This window comes from Natator depressus, chromosome 9 (assembly GCF_965152275.1).
Source record: "Natator depressus isolate rNatDep1 chromosome 9, rNatDep2.hap1, whole genome shotgun sequence".
Lineage (NCBI taxonomy): Eukaryota > Metazoa > Chordata > Testudines > Cheloniidae > Natator > Natator depressus.
In genome coordinates, this window is record NC_134242.1 from 91,323,633 (window position 1) to 91,341,130 (window position 17,498).

The following is a 17,498-nucleotide window of genomic DNA, read 5'->3' on the forward strand; positions in this document are numbered from 1 at the left end:
TAAAATCCCCTGTATTCTGACCCAGTGGTGACCGCCCATCGACTTCCCCCCACAGGAGCTCCTGGCAGGGGAAGAAGTAACCTGTCAAGGGTGGGAGCAGGAATCAGTGCTAGAACACACTGATCCCCATTCTCAGACCTCCCCTCTTCAGAGCATGAACTTCACAGTGGCCAGAGAGGGGCCTCAGATTTTTTAGCCCTCAAATTCTTCCTTGGTGGCCATTCTCTGCACTAGACTATGTCTTGTGGACTATGCAGCCACATCACGAACTACTTAAACATCTCCTGAGAGCTTTTGCAGCTCTTTTGAGCTGCTATTCTTGGCACTGAATCCTTGGGCTATTTTGAAATGAGGCTATAAAGCCTGGCGTTTCCGGGTCTGGGCCATGCCTAGTGAGCCCCTGGGATGAAACTCACCCCTGTGCAGAAGGCCAGTACATTTAAGTGCACCATTAAATTTGTGCGTAAGCCCTGTGCTGGCTGTCAGCAAATTTTGAAACTCATTTCTTTTCAGACCGGTTCCTTAGCCATTTAGGATTGGGTGGGGGTAGACAGAATCCTTTCCCACCATCCTGCGGATGTTCCTGTGGGGGTGTGCCACACCACTTATCTTGCCAGAAATGGCATCAGCAAAATTTAGCTCCACAATATTGAATCACTTCAGTTCTGCATAACGACTCGAATGCTTTAAAGATTAAAAACAATGAAAACTCTCCTGCAAACAGTACTTACCAGAACTCACAGTTATTGTATCCTGGGAGAGGAATGAGAAAATAGCTTAATGCAGAATAATTTATAGCTATAAAATGGGTTACATTTTCATAAAAATTTTATTTTACTGTTTTTTTTAAATAATTCAATGCACTGGCAGTATAATTAACCCCTCTATGAGAGACACAAATGTACCAGTTCAACCAATATTATTTATATAGAGACATTGTGTTTAAAAACAACAAAAGTACATTTAAAATGTTTGTACATAAAGTATTACTGTTATTTAAGAAGGAACAAAATGTAAACAAAATGCATAATTGTGCAACACATTGGAAATACAAAGCAAAACAGGCAGGATACAATTTTATACATATAAAGCAAAAGAAATCAAACCTTTATAACTATACAACATTTCAGTAATTGCTTGACATTTTAACAGTTACCTTGGTCTGTACAAAACATCTTAACTTATACGTAAAACTTTACAAGAATAACATGCTTGTTGAGAACAAAGACACCTTGTGGAATTGCAGCGATTATGGATATGATATTTGCACACGCACAAAAAAGGCTAGTTCAAGAGTAAATCAAAAGTAAGAATGCAAGCTAAAGGGGTATTTAGTAAATTACAATCTAATTTCAATGGCTAATTGAGAAGAACATCAAGGTAGAAGTTAAATCCGACTTTGGTAGGAAGGCCAAGAGGTCTTCATGATGTCATAGTGGCCAGTAACCAGAACAGAGGGTATATAAATGTTCCTGATATTTTGGTTACTTCTACACATACAAAAAAAGCACCCAAAACAAACAAAAAACCCCAACAAACTCAAAAAACAAATTTGAGCTTTTTGTCACAATAGTCAGAGATGGAGGTGAGAAATCACAAATTTTTCTAGACTAATCCCAACACTAGCAGGTAAAAAACAAGACATGTAGAAAGAACAAACATCCCTTTAGTTTGCCATTATTACTTTTCCCATACGTTACTCATCTTATTCGGTTTTTCAGCAACCAGAAAACTTAATCCGAACTGTACCATTTTAAAAACAATTGGGCGTGGGGTTGCTACAGCTCAAGTCAAAACACAAACCAAAAGATGGCTTGAAGGTAAAACAAAAATAACCAGATCTCTAAATCTGTTTTCAAACTTTGCAATGATATGTCCTAGGCCTCATGAACATTGATTTTTTTTTCTTAAAAGAGTATTTCAGATTCAGAAGAAGATATGCAATCCAGAGATGTCACGAAAATACACGAAGGAATAAAATATACAATAGTCTGTGGAATTAATGGGACTGTCAGTTTGGATAAAATGTACATCGAGTTTATAAGTGTCCTCACATGACATATATGGCTAAAATTAAACTCCTGACTGCATCCAAGTAACCTATTTAGGCCCTAATTCTGCCATCCTAATGATGAGCGGTAACTTAGTCTGCTTGTAGTTAGCTCCACTGATTTCATTGGAACTAACTGTGGATTAAGGTGCTCAGTGTAAGTAAGAATTGCAGAATTGCGCCTTTAATACATATTTTCAATGATTTTTAAATATACAAAATTTCATTTGGCTTAGAAAATACACTTCAACCCTCTGAAATGTCTTTGAGCAGGAGTAACAGATTCCATCTTTATACTGCGAGTATTTACGCAACATTTGAATGTATTTGCCATTTTTCTATGTGAGCTAATGCTCATGCCAGGAAATATTTAAACTGAGGGGTAATGAAATTGCACCATACCTTTTAGTTCAAAACAAAACAATCTGCAGGACTAGACTGCAGGCAGAAATTCACCTCCAATTCTTTTAGCAGGGATTATCTGATGCTTTAACTATTAGAAAACAGCTTGAGTATATATTTGTAGAGCTGCACTTAATTCACACAGCACAGGCTGTAAAACTATACAGGCCCCGTTCAGGCTGTGTAAATCAGCTCTGACATCAATGGAGCTACCTTGACGGAAGGCATCTGGGGATGTGGCTGATGACTTTCAGAAACCTACAGTCGTTGTTCACGTCCTACGTAAAAATCAGCAGGGGAAGCGCAGAGTGAAAATTTAAACGACATCAGACAAAACACAGGACAGCACTAGCTATTGAGCTATTCTCGGTTCTGAGGGTACTTCTTCCAGGCTGTGTGGTCTAATGCGGCTTTACAAAGTACTCTAGATTTCGTTGCTTTGCAAAGTCCATTTCCTTATAGACAAAACAGGAATAGCTTCATTAGCATGGTCAATAAACAAGAAGTGTGATGATAAAGCTTTGGGAGTTCCCCTGCACAGAGATATGTTGGCCAAAAATTAAAAAAGGTTTGGGTTTATGGGCCAGAGCCTCAGCTGTGTATATTGGAATAGCTCCATTGAAATCAATAGAGTTGCACCAACCTACATCACGTGAGGATCTTGTATTCTGGTTTTTCATGAACCATAGAAAGAGTTTGCTGTTGCCAGCTATTCAGTTAATTGAAAAATTCTGGAGTAAATGCATCCTGCCAGTAGGTCAAATCCCTGATGTTCTGCCTCACACTTATATCCCACTGAAGTCAAAGTTTTTTTACCTAAGTAGGGGCTGAGTACATTTATGGGCTGGTCACAGATCAAATCTGCTTACAGTTCCCCCAGTGTAGATCTAGAGTAACCAAACTGAACTCAGTGAGTCAGATCCAACCTAAGATACAGTGAAAAACTGGTGGTAGCTCCACTGAAGTAACTGATTTAACCTAGTTGAGGATCTGGTATAATGAGCCCAATGTTGATCTCAATCACTCCATTATTAAGTGTAAAATAAGAACAGAATTTGGACCAGTGAATTCCATTGAAGACATTTGAGTTGCTCTAGATCGCCACTGGTGTTGGTCAGAGCACCATCTGGCCCCCAGTATGTAATGTGGGATTTAGCCTTAAATTATAAGTAACATTTCCCTAAGTATTTTTTATAATGAAACTCAGTTATGAGCCTGATGCGCTGATTGATACAGGTCTAAATCAGGAGTAACTCCATTTAGGTCAATGAAGTTACACCAGTACAAAACTGTTGTTATTGAGAGTAGAATCAAGCCCCATATGGGGAGTAAAGCATTGTTGGAATTTGTTGGAATGGAATTTGCATATAGTGGAACTCACGTTCCAGTAAAGTAGAATTAAAGACCCAAACTGGTTCACACACAAATCCAGCTCATCTTGCTCATTGGTTAATATCACTGAAATTAATGGGACACAAGTGTAGATGTTCAGGCTCTGACTGGAGTCTGAGCTCTGGAACCCCATGAGGCAGGAGGCTCAAGTACCCTTGTGATCTGCAGCTGCTCCATAGTCTGGGGGTAGGGTGGGGGTAGGGGCGGGACTTCTTCATCTACCTATGCCAGAGGTACCCAGGCCACAGACTGCTATGTGGGCTGGTTTCTGGGTCCCTGGAATCAGTCCTTGGTGAAGTTCTGTGGGGGAAAAAATGACCTTGCTACATGAAAGTGACTGTAATGACAGTATTAGTGCACTGTGTCACGGAGCCAACAGTAAGGCAGGTTAATTCATCAGACTGGGCTGAGGTGCACAAGGCCTTCTCATGACATAATATCACAGCCGACAGGTTTCATCAGGCGTATCAATAATAATAAATCCCCTTTTCACAGATGTACAAACAGGTCAAATTCAGAAAGTCACACTCATGAAGTCATCCCTTCTTCAGTAGGTTTCCAATTTCATTATACAGTGCTTCACATTTCTGCCATACATATTTCTATGTACCCTTTGATTCCAAGGACAAATCATCTTCATGGTACTTCTTATAAAGTGTCTTCTGACACAGTGAGGTTCTCATCTAACACCAGTTTTACTCCGTAACGCCTTTTGTTTGCAACGGCACTCATTTCTGCCAGTGTAAACCTACCGAGTCACATTGGTCTACATGCTGCGTGAGAGCCAAATCAGGCCCTTTGACGTCAATGGATTTAAACTGGTGTGAGATCAGAATCAGGCCTGCTGCTATCTGAAGACCGCCCCAAAAATACATCAAACGGCTTTGAAAAGTGCTAGCTGAAATAAAACTGTCAAGAGTAAAACTTAGAGATAGGCTGTGTAAAAGACCCCCAAAACATGACCACAACTGAACTTTAATCAGGGAAAAACATTGTTGCTCATTGGGAAAGTTAAGATAGTGAGGAATATAATGATTGAGCACTTAGCCTATATATTATTAGACAATACAGAGTGCCTGGATATGATTTTGTGTCTATGGAGCTTCTTCTTATTTATTATTTGCATTATCATAGTGCCTGGGAACCTCAGTCATGGACCAGTACCCCAGTTGTGCTAGACACTGCACAAAAACTGGACAAAAAAACAGGTTTTCTGTTTTGGAACTGTAGGAGGGTCAAGAAATGGACCTCTTCCAGTCCTAACATGATTTATCTTATTTGCCTTTATAAAAATCACCTCTAGAGGGCGCACATTTGATCATTAAATGCTACATAAAGTAAAACTTGCAAATGGGGCAAGGAGCATAAGGATGGTGGAGTGGCCCTTATTTTTAAACTTTCTTGCAATCTTTCCTTCTCCAGAATGCCCACCGAAATACAATAAAATCAGGTAGACTTGCTAGCAATTCAAAGGCCCTTTCATGTGCTATACCAACACCTCAGCGGGTGGGGTCTGCACAGCTGGATGATACGCACACAATATGTTTAATATGCAATATTATGGGTGTATTGAGACTTTTTTTGCCTTCCTCAGAAGTATCAGACACTGGTCACTGCTGGAGGAAGGATACTGGATGGCCTGGTGGTCTGAGCAAGCGTGGCAAATACTCCCTATGGTATGCTGATGGAATATGCATATCAGACCTGATCCTTCACCATGAAAGTCAATGGGAGCTTTGCCATTGATTTCCATGAAGGCAGGATCAAGCCTGTGCAGATGCATTGCTTTCTACTGTATTTCAGTTTGCTTGGGACAAGAGAATGGGGCACATTATCTGACTGGGGGTAAGGGCCTTTTTCTACAGAGGGACACATTAATGTCCCCGCTACCACATAAAAGTAATGCTTCATCAAGGAAGCTCACTGCTCACTTCCTTGTAACTGAACTTTTCTTACATCTCCAAACAGTTATTAAAGGTCCCATTGTTGCCACTGAGCCTTTCAGCCTTTTAAGCTTTCTTTCCCTGAAATAATAATTTGTTTAAAAAAATAGAATTAAATACCCACAAAAACAACATGACAAAAATATGTCCTTCAAAGTAGCTAAAAGTTGGTCAAAAAGTTTTCAGGGAGGAATATCCTAAAAATCTTTGAATTTAGAAGCACCCCAGAAATTAATTTTAGCTAAAGGTTCAGAGTTAACATCTTATATACTAACCTAGGATGTGGATCATTTTGTTTCATAAGAAGGAACCAAAATCCTTGACCTTGAGTCTTTTTAAAGACAACAGACCTCCCCTATCTTCCCAATGAGGTCACCTATAAATAAAACAATCAGTATTTACACACTGAGCTTATTAAGTGACCAAGAGTCCAAAGGTCATGCAACAGCAAGAAGAGGGCCAAATTCAACTCTGAGAAACATGCTGGGAAGGATGCCACCAAATGCTCCCAACAAAATGACAAGCTCAACTGGAAAAAAATAAAAATCCAGATTAAAAAAAAATTATTTAAATAAGCAAAGCTAAAGAAGTGTGAACAATGGACCAAATCCTGCAATTTGTATTCGGGTCCAAACTTTCCCTACTTGCAAAGGAAGTTTTCTTGAGTGAGAAGTGCCCTAGGAAAAGCTAGCCCTATATTTCAGGCGAGCAACTGATGCGACCATATGAGGCATATGGTAGCTCTCCTAAACTTTCCCCTCAAGAGCATCCACTACTATGGACCTCAGTTCCTTAATGAACATCATGTGTCTGGGAAATACATATTGTTCTCAGAGTAGGCACAAGGCCATACCCACCATTTAAGACCAATGAAGCCCACCACAAGGTGTGTAAGGACCTTGCTTGAGCACTTTGGACTTTGCTGCACCATCATTTTGCACTGATGGATCCCCGATATTTTAGACTTTAGTCCTTAGCCTGTGTGTTCCCTTTACCATAGTGCTATGCATATTGATCTAAACATCACTTAACATGCCACCTCTTGCAATGTTTGGTGTCTTTCTGAAAACCCAGCTGCAGGTATCAGGAACCTGCATGAGCATTCCAGCTTTCATTAAAAAAAAAAAAAAGGATATTTCTAGTTCTCATGGTTATGGAGGGAAGCTTGAAAACATGACTTGAGTGTTGCTTAAAGACTCAGAAACGATAAGACAAATAAAAGGAACACAAAATATGCTATGAAAAAAACCTCATGATTTTGAAGACAGCCTCATAATTTTGGGGGCCTCTCTCACGATCTTTGACAGGGTGACAGAGAAAAAGCCCAGGCAGATACGTTATCTCCTCATACATCAAAACTCTTCCCCTTCAAAACAAGCAAACAATTTCATTCAATGAAATCTACTTGAAATGATAATTTAAAGAGTAAAATTACTCCATGAAGATGCCATGTTGGCATTTGAAAGGTGATGAATATAGTGCCTGTAAAAGTGCAATAATCCTTAATAACTAACCCAAAAGAAGCATCATCCCCAGGGATAAGAAGGTAATTCACTCTCCATGTTTAATTTGTTTCTAAGCTGCTTTTGAAACAAGACCGCTAAATAGTATGTTGGCTTGTGATCCTAGGCTTGACTGCTGGACTTCTTATAATTGTGCCATTGATTCAACATACATTTCAAACTAAGTCACAGGAGGCAAAATCAGGCTGGCTAATTCTCTAAGCTGTCTAGGTAAAGGAGATGTGAATGTATGTTAAATTTTGAGATAGGCGTCTGTTTATTACAAGCAACAGGGGAAAGATAATACCCTGACTCGGAGAGGGTAGCTGACTCTTTGAACAGTCATGTCTCTGAAGATTGTATTTCAAGATATATATATAGCCTTCGTAAATCCATGGCAGGCTAGGATTTCAGTCTACGTTAAAATAATAAGAGAGAACAATGTTCTTCATTAGGCTGAATAGTTAGTCAATCCAATAGGAGAGGCCTTACAAAGAGAATGGAAAACGTAGGTCACAACCAACCCATCAATACTTCAGTTCAGTTATCAGAAACACCGACGCTCATCTGTTAAATAAAAAGCTGCGTGTTTGAAAATCACCCTCTTTTTATGGTTATGAAGGGTTCTTGATATCCTGGTTTTATTCATTAGAGAAAGGAGCCAGAATCAGTATGATAAGTTCTTTTGGATTCATGTTTCAGCCATGTTACCTGAACCCCTCAAAGAACAGATAAGGGTACGTTGCTTACTTTCGGAACAGGAATGTAAAACTAATCCAGGATGTGCATGTTCTCTCCTTTATAGACTACCCCATCAGCATGATTTATCTAATGGTATACTTCCCACACTGGCTACATTTACAAGACCTCGTTGTGGAACAAAATATTATGATTTATAGAATTTTTAAAGGTATTTATTAATAGGAGCTAATACACAATTGTCTAAAAAGATAAGTTTATCTTAAAATATGGATTGGGCGCAATCCTTATTGGAAACGTGTAAGACCTGTTTTAAAAACCTAGCAGTTTGAACCTTTTAAATGCAAATTTGTCCTATTTATCTGGTCACAATCCAGTTAGTAGAATCCAATATCTTGCCCGATTAAAGGATATATAGGCTTATATATCAAAAGGAAATTACAATTAAATAATGTCTGGATGATACTTAATACACATGTCATGTTATTTCAGTGAGATGTGACCCAGAATGATATTTACATTGCCAGGAGGGTTTTTTTTTGTTTATATAAATGAAATTTACAGTTTGATAAGGTGTGCCAGCATTACATCAAGAATGATATGAGGCCATTTAAAGTCTTGTAAATTACCGATATAAATTCATTTTGTTTTGTTTCATGCACAATTGCTTCCTGCAGAGCCGCCACAAGACCAATGCAGCTTATAAGGAAAAAAAAAGGAACGAGTGAATGAAATGGTCTAATTTATTCAAGATTGCTTTGAAATTTTCTCTGAATTGTCTCATGATTATGCATGCGTTAAAGGAATGGTCAAAATATGACAGCATGGGTAAATAAAAATGGAACTTGGAAAATGGGTAATTTGGAGAATTGGGAGACTGAAGTATTCATGGCCATAATGAAGCAAATATGTTGCTTTTGGGTAAATCTAGTGATTGCCTTTAATTTGTCATTGTTTTCAAGAAAGTAAGAAAATACTGTCTGCTTCTAATGCTTGGAAATCAACAAAACAGGTGTAAATTAATGCCCCAGGGTGTTGGAAGTGCCTCAGCAGCAGCCAGTTAAATTGCTAGCGAATCTCATCAAGAATCCATACTTTCACATACAATATCAATGTTTATAATGTAGCACTCCCGTTAACACGTGCTGTCACTGAGTCGCTATGCAAGAGGAGATTGTTTGCCAAGAAAAATCATGGAGGAATATTTGCTTGAGACCAAACAGTAGGACAGAAAGTTCACCGATTGAGTACATGAATGGTAGCTAAGACTATGAAAGCCAACGTTTTGAAATTGCCTAATCAACTGCCTTGTTCTGCCCACTTAAACTGGCAAGCCAACAATAAAGAGAAAAGAATATCAAAACCTCATTGCGTAGTGTGGCATCTTTCTTTAATCATTCCTCCCAACCTTTTATCTCTTGACACCTTTGGTGATTTTACGCTACATACCTATAAGATGTTCAGAGCCCTTTTTGAGAGATCAGGCCTATATAAAGTAGGAAATCTTAGCAATAAACAGTTGCAGGTAATGATGCCAGAACTAAGCAGTGAACAGCTTGGCTTGGGTTCAGAGGACAATTCTGAGTGAATGGCTATAACTTCTACTAATTTATTTCAGAAGAGAATTTTCATATATACCTTCATATATTTAAGACGTTTTGTACTATTTTTCAGGAATCCATATCTTCTCAAAGTGCTTTTTTTATTTTCACTCGAAGGCAGAGTCGACTTAAAACAATACTGCAGGGAATGTACCGTTCCATAAAGCACATAAGGATAGCAGGATCCAGGAGACGCAAGGCATAGAAATTGTCAAAAATGATTAGATGGTACAACACATACTGCTCTTGAGTCATAAGTTCCATTTATGGTGACTTCTACTTCCAATAGATAAGATATCAAAAAAGGCAATAAAAATGAAGTTACATGAATCAAGTTCCAGAAATGAGTGGAGTTCCACCAGTGATCGTCTGTGCGCTGGTAGAGGTAGAACAATGGGGATGTTGTGAAGAGGGCAGCAGTCACTACAACAAATGTGCCTCCATGCGGAGCCAGTGAAGTCCTTGTCGAACGTAACGGACCAGACTGGTCATACTGCTGTGTTGTGTTAATGGTCCCATGACTGAGTCCAGGTCTACAAAGAACTCTGCAACACAGGAAATGGAGTCATTGTTTCAGGTAACTGTGCAGAAATACATTAATTAAGATTATTTCACGCTCAGTGGTTATGAAGCTACTCATGAGTTCTCAGAAGCTCATGAGCCTGCAGACCTAGCATACATGAATGACTCTTGATAAGATATCTCAGGACTGTATTAATGTGATTCATAGATTCACAGATTTTAAGGCCAGAAGGAACCACCCTGATGACTTAGTTTGACTTTCTCTATAACACAGACCCCAAAGCACCGCACCCAGTCATTTCCGCAGCAAGCCCATCATGGCGGCTTGGACTGTAGAACATTTTTTAGAAAGATAACCAGTCTGGTCTTCAAGACTGCAAGTGATGGAGAATCCACCATGTCCCTAGGCAAGCTTTTCTAGTGGTTAATTACCCACACTGCTAAGTGACATATACAGTATATGCCATCTCACAAACCTTCCTATATTGCATATATGGAAAAAAATATATGGCATGACGTAAGTAAAAAGACTTCCCCTTATACTACTACTTGGGGTCAAACTGTGATGTCGGAGTTGAACATCCACCCCTTTGAATATTATAATGATACAGAATTGACATAAAGGAAACAATGTATTCAGAAAACTGGCTTGTGTTGCCAACAGTTATAAACAGGCCATTATATATCACATAATGAATATAAACCACATAACAAACGTACATTGTGATACAAAATCTGTCTTGCTGAAATTATTGTATTGTAAACTATCTGTCTTTCTATGAAATATATTACATTTCTATATTGTTTTCAGTTGAAGACCTCAAAATCTTTTACAAACTGCTACAGAAACTACAGTATACACTGTGCTTGCTGCCAAAATGCAGCCACCTCTGGAGTGAAACTGTGGCAGCTTCTTAACACTACATAGAGCTTATATGGCAGGAGTGAAGAATAGTGAATGCAATTGAAACTGCAAGTTGAAACTTTAAACAGGCAGAATATCCAAGATGGAAACTGGCTAGAACATTACTACAGTGTTTACTAGTGGTCGTGTTTAGACTCGGTTGGTCTTGATTTTCTGCTGTGTGTGCCAGGTTCTCAGTTGTTGCTTGCATGACTGAAACAGCTGGGAATGAGCAGTGATTCTCTTATAGTACCTTCACCTAGTCACCAGAAGCTACTCTTGAAATGATAGAGGCTCCTTTTCTGCAACTCACAACAACCTCTGTTGGATCTGTTCCCTCCTTGCAGCTTCTGGTGTTGTGGCAGCAGGAGGAGCCAAGAGAGAGAGAGAGGTAGAGACACCCCTTGCAGTCTCAGCCACCCACTAGCCCTGATCATCTTCAGCAACTTCAGACCCTCATAATGGGTGAGTTTGGGGAGTATGGCAACGAGGAAATGGAAACACCCAAGGGTGAAAGAGCTCCCGGCATTGAGACGCTGCCCTGAGAAGGGGAATGAAAGCGAAATATCCCACCAAGAGCTGGACTGCTATCCTCGATCCCTACTCCATGAAAACGTCAAATTTAGGAGTGGGCCTACAGGCCATCTCTAATCACATCAGGGGGTGAAGGAAAGAGTAGAAGGCTGTGATGTTCCTCACCCCACAAAGAGAACAAGTCTATAGGAGCTTTGAGATTGACTCCAATGGGCAGGATTTAACCCCATGTTCTCCCACCCCGTTGTCTGTCTCATCTATTCAGACTGTAAACTCATAGGGCAGTGGCTGTTTCTCAGAGTATGTATGAGTATGATCCTGTCTGAAATCCTAGATATGTAGTTGGGCTGGAGGTGGCTACACTTCTATTATTAGCACGCTGGCTGGTTCAGAGTTGGTGTGAGTATGACCCACACTGGAAATCACACCACCAGCTTCAGCATACACATACCCTCAGTGTGTCGTGTTCACCATACCTAACATAATCAGTAACTACCATAATGGCAATGGTAACTAATAATCACAATAAAAAGTGGTCAAGACCCCTTGGTATCATCTCATCTAAAACAGAGTGATTCCCTCAGCACCGTGCCATCTATCCCCTAACACTAGGGTTCTGAAGGATGGATGTCGGCTACTGCATCACCATAGTACTGCTTCCAGCATCTGAGGGCTTCTTGGAGGTCTTCTGTCCGTGTATTGACCCAGTCTGATCCTGATCACCTAAGCAAATGAACTCCCACAGAAAAATGATAACAGACAAAAACATGCTATCACCCATGGGCAAGCACTTCTCATAAATCGATCACTCCATACCTGACCTTTCAATACTTGTCCTCAAGGGAAACCTGCACAACACCTTCAAAAGCTGAGCCCGGGTACTTAAATTCATTACTCTGCTCGACACTAAAACCATGGACTCCAGAGACACTCACTGGTTTTATGGCTCATTACAACAGTTGGGAACACATACCACTGCCTGTTAACCCTTAATTGCCCACTTCATTTTAAGTGGGCTCCTGCAGCATGTGTGACCCCCTTATGCTTAACAATCTAATTCTCAATTGCCCACTTCATTGGAAGTGGTTTCCCACAACATGTGTTAACTCCTTATGCTTAACAATCTGTCCCAGCTAGTATTTCGCTCAGACACTCTGTTTCCTTTCCCCGGACCTGAAGAAGAGGTCTGTGAAGCTCGAAAGTTTGTCCCTTCCACCGACAGAAGTTAGTCCAATAAAAGATATTACTTTATCTACCTTGTCTGTCTCATATCCTGGGACCAACATGGCTACAACAACACTGCAAACAACTGAATCACCTGGTGAGATAAGACTGTATCACAGAACAAAGCAGTATGGCTGGAGGTAAGCATAAAAAAATCTTAGGGATATCACCAGGTATGTAAAGAAATGGCAACTAGCAGGTACTTTAATCTTCCTTCCTGTGTCTTTTTCCCACCAAGTGAAATCAACAGAATTAGGAGTGAAAAAATCCAGAGTCTTGCCAACGTTCCAGTGATCTGCACGATTGTATATTCAAATAAATAATAATTTCTTTAAATGTCAAAACTAATTTCAGTTTCCCAATCTGAAAACACGTATCTAGCATGCTACAAGCCGAAGCAACTAATTAAACCTATATGAAAGAACATTAGACTGAAATTTACTGGATCAAACAGACCTAAATTGCTATAGATGTGATAGGTTTCTCCTTGAGGGAAAAATGATGCAATGTGTATTAAAACAGCCCTGATTCCATAATACTCAAGTAAGGGTACGTCTATGCTGAAAAGGGGAAGATGTAGTCCAGCTAGGGAGCCTGTCCCACAGAGAAGAATGGAAATATGAAACACCTGAACTAGACCTCCCATCAAGCACATTGGGGGCACTTCCAACTGGAAATATTTCAGATTTTGACTGTTCACCAAAAATTTGAAATTTTCTGCAGGGAAAACAAAACAACCAGCCAACCAACCAACCAAACATGTTTTGATCAGCTCTAACAATAACTTTTGTACAAAGCTTTGAGATCTACAAATGAAAACCACTAATAACTATTACTATTGAAGCTAGTTTTCATGAAATTGTTATTTCTCATGTTGAAATATTTTAATTATTTGCCCGTCAAAGACATTTTGTCATGCAATATATTGAAAACCTGTAGATTTCAACAAAAGTGGCTATAGTAGAAATCCTTATATTAGCATTATCTTTTATTTCTACCCAATTTTTCAAATTTTAGTATAACAGTGTTCAAGTATGCATTTTTAAGCTAATATTTAACTAGAAAATATGTCTCTCTGCCCAGAATGCAAAAGAGGACACCATATGAAGTGCTGTAAACTTCATTTTTCCCTTCAATGACTTCTCATACCAAAATGAAATGAAACAGCAACACAAGCTATGTGTCCACTGCAGACTGAAAAAAGGAAAGAAAAGGAAAGACATTTAAGACTAGGGGCTCAATCCTCTAAATCCTGCTCATGTGAGAAACCCTTACTGATGCAACTAGTTCTACTAAAGTCAATGGGCCTACTCGTATGAATAGGGATTACTCTCATAAGGCATTTGTAGGACCAGGCTCATTTGAACATAAATCAAAATGAGAACAAAGAAGAGAGTAGGGCATAAAGATGCAGAATGAGATTCAGCAGCTTCTTCCCCATCCAGCTCGGGGACTGATAACATTTGCTGGGTACATTTTCTGTCTGCTGGCTGAATGCCCGAGCTATTTTGATTCAATATCAAGCAGAACATTTAACAACTCCACAACACACAGAGCTAATTACATGATTATTGTCATCTCATTCTCCTATCTGAACACCCTTCTGCATTGCCACTGATAAAATTCTGCGGCACATTTGAAAAGGAATTACTTTAACATGTTTTGAAAATGGATGCAACTACAGAAAAAAATCCCAAATGATTGCACTGCTAGCAAATTTACTAATGTATATTAACACCGGAAATGGTGGGGAGGACTGGACATGTACTTTAGTATTGTCTCTGGTTCTAGTTATCATTCAAAGGTAGAACACTTTAAGACCTGACCCTGCTCCCACTAAAGTCAGTGGAAATTTGCCATTGACTTTAATGGGAGCAACATCAAGCTGCAGGCATCTATATAAGATATTATTCTGCTCTAATGTGATGAGCAAATTATGAACAGAACATTGCCCAGTTAGGCCCTGTTCCTGCACTAATGAAGTCCAGGGGAACGTTGCCATTTATTTCAGTAGGAACAGGGTGGGACCTGAATGATGGTCTATGGCTTGTCCCTAGTGAGCCAAATTGAACCTTTAGTTACATCCCCTTCCAACTTCATTGAAGTCACTGTAAACCAGCCATGAACTGCTTGCCAACACTGCTCTGAGTCAACCATGGTAAAGACTTATGCTTGATCTGAATAAATTAACTGAATCACAGACTGATCTTAGGAAAACCAAGGTCATGGTTTCTAACAAACGTGTCATAATCAGGCTCACAGGTGAACAAATAGAACATCTAAGGTTCACTTATTATCCTAACTAACTTGTGAGTCATCTTTACTGGATGACGACAGCAATATGAAAAGAGCCTCAGTACTCTGCGAGAGGCTGAAATGGGGAACATATTCACCGACTCAGAAGCAGGCATCACTCGGGGCACAATCTTTGTTCAAAAAAAACCAACAAAAAACGAGGACTTCTGGCACCTTAGAGACTAACAAATTTATTTGAGCATAAGCTTTCGTGAGCTACAGCTCACTTCATCGGATGCATTCAGTGGCTGTAGCTCACGAAAGCTTATGCTCAAATAAATGTGTTAGTCTCTAAGGTGCCACAAGTCCTCCTTTTCTTTTTGCGGATACAGACTAACACGGTTGCTACTCTGAAACCAATCTTTGTTCAGTTATTTGCCAGCTGCTCTTATAACCCACTGTTCAGTGTGTGTTACACGGCCCCCTGCTGTGCTTGATACACAGATGATATGAGTTGGCTACTATCCCCAACAAGGGGACTTGGTCCATTTCCTCAAACTGTAGAGGCTTATTCTCTGAGCTCAGGAGGTCCTGGGTTCAATCCCCAATGATAACAAAAATAATAACTGCATTTCAGCTACCAAAATAGCAAAAGGAAGAAACTGAACAAGTCACCTTTGTTCTCCTTAGTCAGTTTGTCGGCCATGTCCCAGTGCTCATAGCTCCGCAAGACGTTGTTGGTGATGTTTACATGGCTGGCAGCCATATGGTGGATGCGCTGGGGGATGGTGATGGTTCCTGCTGATGAGGACCCAGCAGTGCCTGTACTGCTCCCTACAGAACTGACTGGAGATGGACTGAGAGACATGGGGGATGGAGTCTCTGTGCTCCTGGAAAAAAGAAAGGAGAATTGTTCTCATGCACACATCACTTCATTTTAGGGTGACCAGATAGCAAGTGTGAAAAATCAGGACAGGGTGTGGGAGGTACGAGGCATCTATATAAGACAAAGCTCCAAACATCGGGACTGTCCCTATAAAATCGGGACATCTGGTCACCCTGCTTCATTTCTCTCCCCAGCAGACTTGGAACCTTAACATCAAATCTAGACCCAGTCCAGAGGAGATGTTCAGTGACGCTCTTCTGCTTTACAAGAGAGGAGAGGTTAATAAACTGGGACTGACTGAAATTTAAAAAGGGCTTTAATTCCCCCCACAAATGAACCTGTTATTTAAAAAAAAACCTCTGACAAATATAGCAATCTTTCAGAGAAAGAAGTATCTCATAGCTGTAATGATTTTTCTACTAGCTGCCAGAAGCTGCTATTGGCAGTTAGAAAACACTCAGTGTATAATATTGGTTTATTATTATCAAAGAATTCCGTGGAAACCACAATGACAATTTGCTACAAATACAGTCACCATAATAAGCAAAGTGCAATTCTTAAAAGCACCCCGCAGAGCAGTATTAGGCACTCAGGGTACTGTACAATTATGAATATCTCTATAGGGTTCTTTAAGGCTTGCTATGAAGATTTGTTTCTAATTGCCAGCCGTTCATCTGCACACTGTTTTATAAAGAGCAGTGTTTTAAGTTACCTACTTAGTGCAGCACTAATGTTCTCATATAGATTTTCTTTTAATTCTAACACCAGCAATTAGGAATCACCTGCTGGCTGCAGGCAGCATGGAGGTCATCCACTGCAATCTCACATGTTTAGAACTGTACAGCGCTGAATGCTCACACGCAGCTCTTCTCCTTGAAAATTGGTCTTTTTTAACACGATTAAGGGTTCCAAAAAATCTCCCTCCCCCACCCCTCATTTGGAGCCAAACAAATGCATAGGATTGCCATAAAAACACTTTAAATACAGGCTGAATTGCTTCTGGGCCCCTCGGCATGGAGGAAAGGGGCCAAACTTTGCAGAACGGGGATTCCATGCCCCTTTCCCTGTCAGGCAGCGATCACTGCTTCAGCTGTGGAGCAGCTGAAAGATCATGCTGCTTCTGTTCCACCTGATCCATCACCCACAATATTCTTTGGAGAGATTCCTATTGACTTTAATAGGTGCTGGATCAGGCCCTATTTATGGATGGGGGTAAGGATATGTGAAGAACACCCCACATCTCGCACATACTGGCTGCTGCCAGGTAGCTTCCGGACTAGAGGAACAATTTGCCCCAACAGAATGGAGAGAGGAGTTGAGTACTGATGTGACCTACACTGTACCTACACATTTCCTAACCCAAAGGGAAGAAAACATCCTCCTACTGGAGTATGATCGGTAACGACTCCCCTGGCTGAGCTCCATAGCATGAGACCCACATGGCATCAGCAGTTAGTAGCTATTTGCACAGCCAAGGGGTTATGTTGAAGGGTATCCTGCAGCATGAACGTTTTATTTCTGAGTCTCCAAACATACTCCAAACAGCATCTTTAATGTACAGAAGAGCTGAACTACACTTGATTAGGTCTGGGAGCAGTTAGCAA

At 40.1% G+C, this 17,498-nt stretch overlaps 1 protein-coding gene across 5 annotated transcripts in view; it reads right to left on the bottom strand.

Annotated features, from left to right (window-relative positions):
- Positions 1–925: 925 nt before the first annotated feature.
- The window catches only part of AFF2 (ALF transcription elongation factor 2), a 437,890-nt gene continuing 421,317 nt past the window's right edge, over positions 926–17,498 (bottom strand). For 3 of the 5 annotated variants that reach the window (XM_074962635.1, XM_074962633.1, XM_074962632.1), the window contains exons 20-21: positions 15,684–15,898; positions 927–10,134 (exon numbers count right to left, since the gene is read on the bottom strand). In XM_074962635.1, the coding sequence (XP_074818736.1) occupies positions 10,013–10,134; positions 15,684–15,898 (337 nt within the window). In that variant the 3' untranslated portion in view covers positions 927–10,012. Of the gene's footprint in view, positions 10,135–15,683; positions 15,899–17,498 lie in introns of all 5 variants that reach the window. The other 2 variants (XM_074962630.1, XM_074962634.1) reach the window with 1 other exon arrangement.